The sequence below is a fragment of the Carlito syrichta genome, unplaced genomic scaffold, assembly GCF_000164805.1.
Source record: "Carlito syrichta isolate Samal-C Ts95f unplaced genomic scaffold, Tarsius_syrichta-2.0.1 Scaffold313900, whole genome shotgun sequence".
NCBI classification, from domain to species: domain Eukaryota; kingdom Metazoa; phylum Chordata; class Mammalia; order Primates; family Tarsiidae; genus Carlito; species Carlito syrichta.
In genome coordinates this window covers 271925-279788 of record NW_007257996.1, presented here as the reverse complement: position 1 = coordinate 279788, position 7864 = coordinate 271925, and the positions used below count along the sequence as shown (strand labels likewise).

General features: G+C 59.2%; 1 protein-coding gene across 1 annotated transcript in view; it reads right to left on the bottom strand.

Annotated features, from left to right (window-relative positions):
- Window positions 1–7864, bottom strand: part of KCNT1 (potassium sodium-activated channel subfamily T member 1) — an 86465-nt gene that overhangs the window by 31109 nt on the left and 47492 nt on the right. The window contains exons 2-6 of the mRNA XM_021718854.1: window positions 6221–6300; window positions 5400–5499; window positions 2120–2176; window positions 1099–1147; window positions 63–122 (exon numbers count right to left, since the gene is read on the bottom strand). Coding sequence (XP_021574529.1) covers window positions 63–122; window positions 1099–1147; window positions 2120–2176; window positions 5400–5499; window positions 6221–6300 — 346 coding nt within the window. The remainder of the gene's footprint in view (window positions 1–62; window positions 123–1098; window positions 1148–2119; window positions 2177–5399; window positions 5500–6220; window positions 6301–7864) is intronic.

The following is a 7864-nucleotide window of genomic DNA, read 5'->3' as shown; positions in this document are numbered from 1 at the left end:
GGTGCCAGGATGGCAGCGGGGTCCGGGCTGGGACGGCAGGCACGGCCCCGCTGGGCACTCACCTTGTAGCTGAGGTAGATGAGCAGCATGGTCTCCAGGAAGCTTATTATGGCCACGATGACCTGGATTGGGAGAAAGGCATCTGGAGCAGGTGCGGGGATGAGTGGCCAAGGCCTGTGGCTGACCCCAGAAGGTGACCAAGAGCCGGTGGCATCTTGACCTCCTGTCTCTGAGGGCCCTGCTCCACGTTCCAGGGTGGGACAGAGGGTAAGGGGGCAGGTCCAGTCCTGGACACTCCTCATGGTGCCGGCACGCACTGGCCCCGCTGGGAAGCTGCAGGGTAGGAGCAAGAGACGTGGGGTCCTGTCGCAGACTAGGTCGCCTTCCAGAGAGTAGGTGGTGGAGCCAGGGGAGACCCACCCAGGAGACAGCCCCCCGGAAAACAGCCAGGACATACGTAGGTCAGCAGAGGGACAGATTCAGAATGAGAAACAGATGGGGGACAGTGAGCTCTCAGGTCCCTGGGAACATCAGGGGAAGAGGGACTGAACCTGAATCCCCTGCTTACTGACCCAGGACTCACTGAACCTGGGTCCCTGCTCACTCAGTCTGGGTGGTCCTCAGTGCTCACTGAGCCTGAGTCAGTCCTCAGTGCACACTGAGACTGGTTTCCCACTTCACTGAACCTGAGTCTCCTGTTTGCTGAGCCTGGGTTGGTCCTCAGTGCACACTGAGCCAGGATTTCCAGTTCACTGAGACTTAGTCCTCTGTTCACTGAGACTGGGTGGGTCAGTCTTGAGTGCTCACTGAGCCTGGGTTCTTGCTTACTGAGCCTGGGTCGGTCCTCCATGCTCGCTGAGCCTGGATTCCCGGCTTACTGAGCCTGGGTCAGTTACAGTACTTACCGAGCCTGGGTGCCCCGTTCACTGAGCCTGAGTACCCTGATGAATGAGGCTGGGTTTGCTCTCGGAGCTTACAGAGTCGGGGAGCCCTGCTCACAGAGCTTGGGTCAGCCTTGAGTGCTCACTGAGCCTGGGTGGGTCCTCAGTGGTCACTGAGCCCCATCACAGCGGGGAGGGGGTGGGATGGGGCACTCACCTGGATTGCCCACAGAGGCATCTTCCTCTCCACCCACAGGATGGGAGCCCTGGGGAGAGGAGGAGGACCACACAGTAGGGCTCCATACCACCAGTGTCCCAGCCACCCCTGGGACCCCACTGGGCCTCCACTGGCCCCAAGGGCATACCCCTCATGGGGCTGGACCAAGGGAGCTTCCTTGCCCTGGGAGGGGACTAGGGCATGGAGGGAAGGGAAGGGAAGGTTCCCAGAAAAGGAGAAGGGAGCAGGACTACAGCTGGCAGCCCTGGAGGTGCTGAGACTCCAGACCCATGGCTGAGGCCTGTAGAGCCGCGACTTGGAGAGCACACTGCTGCTGCTGCTCTCTGGACAAGCAGCCTGAGCCCCATGGGACCTGGGTGCCCCTGCTCTCACCTGGCCTCCTGGAGATGGGCCCCTAGACTGTCCCTGAAGGGGAGGGAGTTCCTACCATCTAACCAATGGATCTCAGAGTTTACCTGGGTCTGAACTCCTCAGGCATAACCAGCAGGGATGGGGTGTGGGAGAAGGCCGGGAGGGGGGTCTTCTTGGCATAGATGGGGGCTCAGGTGCCGGGGACTAGGCTCACAAGGCCTGGGGACTTGTTTTCCACTCTGAACCAGGCACCCGGCTCCTCTGTGTTCCTTCCCACCGCTGGCCCTGGCACCTGCTCCTCCCTGCACCTCCCCTCCCCAACGGTCGGCCAGGGCGAGGCGGCCAGGCCCAGGCAGAGTATCTTGGAAACTGTAGAAACCCCATAGCTGCTTGTGGGGACCAAGGGGGACCATGTCCTTTAGCTCATCTTAACGCTCAGACTGCTCCCTTCTGGGGGGGACATCCCCAGCACCAGCCATGGCCAGGGTCTGGGGTCCTGTTGAACATCCCTCGGAGAACCTAGGTGGCTGCTGGGCTGGGGCTGGGCCTGGCTCTTCGGGGCCCAGGCAGTGTGAACCTCTGTCCATCCCACCCCACCCTGGCCCTGGGCCTCTGGGCCTTGGCATGTGGATGCCGGGCGTGGACTCACCAGTTGATCTCCGAGGATGAGTCATTGAAGGTGTAGTTCTGCTTGGGACAGCCCCAGCTGTGGAGAGACATGGAGCTGGCTTGCTGCAGCCCCTCTGGTACTGCCAAGGACCCTCCCCAAGGTCAGGGAGTATGGGAGGTACCTACTACCCACCACCTTCCCAAGGCCACCCCAACATCTTGGAGGAAGTCTGAGTTTTAACATCTGGCAGCCTGCCTGTTCCCAGCAGAGACCTTACCCCAAGGGTCTCTAATGGGGGCGCTATATGGGGTGGTCCCTGCTCAGCCCCGGAGAAGGGATGATGAGAGACTCCACATCTGCAGCCCGACAGCAAGAGAGGCTGCTTGGGAGAGCTGTGAATCTGCCGGTGCTGACAACAGTCTTCCAGGGAAGGGCCCTGCCTGGTCAGAGATAGGATGTGGGAATACCCAGGGCCTCCTGGAGGCCAGAGTGGCCTCAAACAAGGTTGGACAATGCCCCTGAGATAGAGAGAAAGCTCCTGTGCTGAGGTGCTGATTCAAAGAAGCATATCCTTAAGCCATCTCTGAGGACAAGCGTCCCCAAACCACCTGCAACCAGCTGGTGGGACAGTCACCAGGGTACAGCCAAGGTGCTAGTTCTGCCCCAGATGATCACCAATACTATGGTCACTGACCAAGGGGACCTCACCACTCACAGAGCCCCATGGTGGTGGCCAGCTCCTCCCCTCTTTCCTCTCAACTGACACACATTCCCCCTGAGTCTTACGGGGTTGTTACAACTCAACTCCCACAGAAGTGGCTGGTCATCTATACATCATCCACCCATCCATCCATACAACCGCCTGTCTGTCCGTTTGCTCATCCATCACCCATCCATCACCTACCCACCCCTGCTCTTATCCAGCACCCACCCACCCATCAACTCGAGCACCACCCATCCATCCATTTATCCATCCACCCATCTTCTTATAATGTCCATCCATCATCGCATCGACCACCCATCTACCTATCCGCCATTCACACACCCACTGACCTATCCTTCCATCCATTCACCCTTCCATCCTTCCATCCCTCCCTCCACCCACCCACTCACCAATTCATCACCCATCCATTGATCCATCTACCACCAACCATTCAGTCATCCACACTTCATTTCTCCATCATCTACCTACCTATCCATCCACCCATCCCTCCGTAATCCATCTATCTGTCATTCACCCACCCGTCCATCTCTCCAGCCTCCCACTGCCCTACCCATCCACGTGCCAGGCTCATGCTATGGGATAGTTTGTGTAGAACCAGAGTCTAAGGAGCCTCTGGGACTTGGAGAGGGTGGGGTAAATCCAGGAAAGTGGTTTGAGAGTTAGGACTCCCAGTTCTCCTCAAACCATCATGTGGGTTCTTCCCTCTTCTACCCTGGACAAAGATAGGAGGTTTGTTCTTAGGAGGGTGAGAGTCCCTGGCCTGGGGATGCCTGGCCTCCCCGAGAGTGAGGTAACAGATGAAAAGGGGTATTGAGGGAACTTCTATACTAAAGCCCCCAGCCCCAGCAGCCAGGCCTTCCGTTCCAGGGAGGAGTTGGCTCTGAGGGGCCAGAGCAGATACCCATAGGCCAAAGGGGTCCCCCAGACAGCCTGCCTGCAGTGACCACACCACATGTCTGACCCAGAGTGTCAGTGCCAGAGTACTCTCCAGTGTAAACAGCACCAGCATTGCCAGACATCTGGGAAAATCTGCCAGCGTGGGCCAGAGAGAACTCAAGAGAAACAGAGACTGGGAAGATGATGAAAATGCAAAACTGGCTGGGTGCGGTGGCTCACGCATATAATCCTGACACTTTGGGAGACCTGGTGAGAGGATTGCTTGGGCCTAGGAGTTCTAGACCAGACTGGGCAACATGGTGAGACCTCTTCTCTATAAAAATCAAAAAATTGCCGGACTCAGTGGCTCAGCCTGTAATCCCGCGCCTTTGGGAGGCTGAGGTGAGTGGATTGCCTGAGCCCGCAGGTTCGAGACCCGCCTGGGCAGGTGAGACCTCATCTCTACGATAAATCAAAAATTAGCTGGGCGTGGTAGCGTGTGCTGTAGTTCCAGCTACTTGGAAGGCTGAGGCAGAAGGATCGCAGGAACCCAGCAGGTCGAGGCTGCGGTGGCCGGGAGCAGCCACTGCACTCCAGTCTGGGTGACAGAGTGAGACTCCAACTCAAAAAAAAAAAAATTAAAAAATTAACTGGGTGAGGTGACACATGCCTGTAGTCCCAGCAACTCGGGAGGCTGAGGCAGAAGGATCATCTGAGCCCAGGAGGTCGAGACTGCAGCGAGCCATGATCGTGCCACTGTGCTCCAGCCTGGGTGACAGAGTGAGACCCCGACTCAAAACAAAACAAAACAGAAAAGGTCAAGGGACACTGTTCTCAGAGCCATACTTGGCGGAAGAATTCCCAGAAACTAGAAAACAGGCCTGAAAGCATGAAAGAGGTGGCATGGGAGAGAGAAGACATGGAAGGTAGTGTCTAGCAGCTGAGTAACAGGAGCCAGAGCGAGAGCCGGGGATGGGGGGGCAGTCCCCAAGGACGTGGTCCCGGAACATCTAGTACCGAAGGCTGCTGGTCCCAGCTGATATCTGCTGAAACCAGCACAGGGGTGAGAAGGAGCCCACCAAGGGACAAAGAGAAACTCCCAGCAGCTGCCGGGAGAGACAAGGCGCTTCCCACCAGGGTCGAGAATGAGAGACACAGTCAGGGCAGGAGGGGATGGGGCAAGACCAGAGGGAAATGTCCCCAAGTCTCAGACCCGAAGGTGCAGAGGCTGTGCTGGCACTTCTTCCTGGAAAACTGTGCTCCACGGACCCAGAAAGAGGAGCCTGGAGCCCAAGAGGCAGGCAGACCCTCAGGAATAGGCACAGGCATCCCTAGAGGTTGTCCCCCTTCCCTGACCCACAGACACCAATGTGGGCACAGACACCTGCCACCAAGTCCCTCCAGGACCCCACGCTGAGTGGTGGACGTCCCAGACACACCAGCCTTTGAGGTCTACCGGCCCCGAAGGTGTGGCTAAAGGTCTATGACCGGAACTTTGTCCCCACACCGAGCTGTCAGTAAAAGCCCAAGGGCCCATCAGGGACACACTTGGGAAGGAAGCACTCCCTGAGGCCCTGGGCACAGAGGCTCCCTGGGATCCAGCAGGATACTGGTTGTAGATGTCCCCAGGGACCCCCTCAGCCTCTGTAATGACAGAGGGGCCCAAGCAGAAAGGCTCAGCCCTGGGGCCCAGCCCCCTCCCCTGCCCCTGTCACTCACCAACCGATCCCCAGGGCTGGGTCATCGAGCAGGACACGGACAATGTATAGCAGGCAGGTTAGGAGCTTCAGAGAGAAGTTGAACAGTCGAATCCGCAGGCCTGCAGGGAGGGGTGCTCAGGGGTCCGGGTCCAGCTGGGAACTTTGGGGAGCAGGACCCGCCCCGGGGTTCTGGCCAGGATCCCTCTCAATGGCTTCTCCCTGGAAGGCCCCAGCTGGGCCTCCCTGGGGTCTGACCAGAATCTCTTTTGAGGCTGCTCCCCTCCCATCGGGCCTCAAAGGGGCAGACGTGCACTCTGTCTCCCAGGGGCGCAGATGTCACTGGATCAATCTCCAAGAGGCGCCATCCTGTCCCCCACCCCCACCTGCAGATGTGCGTTGGAGGCTCGGGGTGTCCAGGAAAGAGAATTCCTAAGGCCCCTCTGCTTCTTGGGGACAGAATAGGGGAGGGGAGTAGGCTGGAGGGCTCGAGCCCAGGATAACCCCCAACGCATCCTGCATCCCTGGAGGAGCCAAGGGGGCCAGGTTGGAGCTGGGAAGATGCAGAAGAGCTGTAGGGGTGGGGAGGGCCGGGGGTCTGCTGGGGAGACTCTGCTGGTGCCTGAGGGTGACCCAGCATGCCTGGTATCCAGCCGGGGGGGCAGCGTCCTTGTGTTCCTCGGAGACACCCTGGCCTCAGCTGGTGGGAAGCCAGAATGGGAGCACCCCCTGCGTCCTCGTTCACCAATGCAGCCCCCAACTCTGCCCAGCCCCCCACCCTGTCCCCCTGTCATCCTGGTGCCCGCGCCCCTCCCCCCGAGAGCATCCCCAGGCCCCACTCACTTGATCTTTGGTTTTTGATGAAGAACAGCTTGAGCCGCTCCTTGAAAGTGTTCTCGTTGACGTAGAATTCCACCTGGACCCTGGAGCGGGAAAAGGTGGGCTCAGGGCAGGGGATTGTGGCCAGCTGGGAGTTCTGATGGCAGAACTGGAGGGCACAGCCGAGAGGGCTGTCGTCCCCACCTCAGATCCCAGAGGGCTCATGTCCCCTGAGGTCACATGTCCAGCGGAGAGCGGCCTCACCTCGGTCCCCCAAAGCTTCCTCCTGGCACACCCAGGCGTCTGCTCTGCTGCCTGGCAATGTGAAGGCCCTCAGGCCCTCAGGGGCTCAGGGCTGCAGCCCCCATGCCATGCTTGCCTGATAGTGGCAGGGCAGCCCCTGGGATGGAACGGTGCCCGTGTGGCCTTGGACCAGAGCTCAGGACACAACAAGTGCTTGAAACACACCGGATGAACAGCTGACAGCAGTCGCTGGATCTGGAAACTGCTAATGGCCATGCCCCGAGGCCGCTGCTCACTGTGCTTGGAGGACTGCTGGGCAGGCAGGTTGGCAGGATGTGGTTATCCTTGGGCAGGCCAGGAGGAGTTCCCTTCCCTCCCTAGCTTGCCTATGCCCCCGACCACCAGTCCCCAGATGCCCCAAGCCTCCACAAATGCCATGGCTCAAGGGCCCTCCTCGGAGCTCTCCAGCCCCTGCTCTGTTTCTTGCAGTCCTGAGATCACAGTGGACCCAGTGGCCATTGCTGAGGGTGCTGGGTGGCGAGGGGAGACCATGTGGCCCACCCACCCTAGATGCCATCTGCACGACCCAGGAAGGGCTGTATGGCCACCAGGAGTAACGAGGGGTCTGGGGGTCAATGGGTCACTGCCCCTAGGCCCCAGACTCAGATATGGGCCTCCTGTGCCTGGCTGGGCTGGAAGGCTGCCAGGCCAGGGTTTCAGGCTCCACTGAGGCAGAAACACCAAGGCTGACAGCACGCAGGACAGACAAGAGCGGGGCCTGGGCAGGGTTACTACAGTGGGCACGCCTGGCCTGTGCACCAGGGTGCTGGGCAGGCCTCTCATGACCCTGGGCGGTCCTCAGGCATGGCCTCTCTGCTCTCCATCGCGTCTGCTCTCACCAGGTAGCTGCATAGCCACACCTCCTGGACTTCACCCACCTGGGTCAGATGGGGACAGCCTGTTTCCCTTGGGGAGGCTGTGGGGCAGAGCAAGACCCCAGTGAGGTCCTCATCATGGTGCCCTGACTGCAGCCCAAGGTGAAGGTCCTGACACAGGAAGGCAGATGGACAGAGCACCCCAAAGGCAGAATCGTGCTACCTGGTAGGATCCTGGAGGACTGCACGGAGAAGGTGGCATTCACACATATGGCAGCTATCCACAGCTGAAGGGGATGCAAGTGCTGGCCTGATCCTTATTCCCACCCCATCCACCTTCCTGTCATTCTCTACCAGAGCAGGGGCTCTGAAAATGGAGTATGGGCTGTGACAGCCTGTCCCTTCTGAGCTCCAGCTCCCATCAATTGAACTTGAGAGTTTGAAGTCACTGCTCAGTCTGGGGCTGGTGGCTCAATATCTTTGAAAGTGATTAAAGCCGGGCTCGGTGGCTCAGCCTGTAATCCTGCACCTTTGGGAGGCTGAGGTGAGT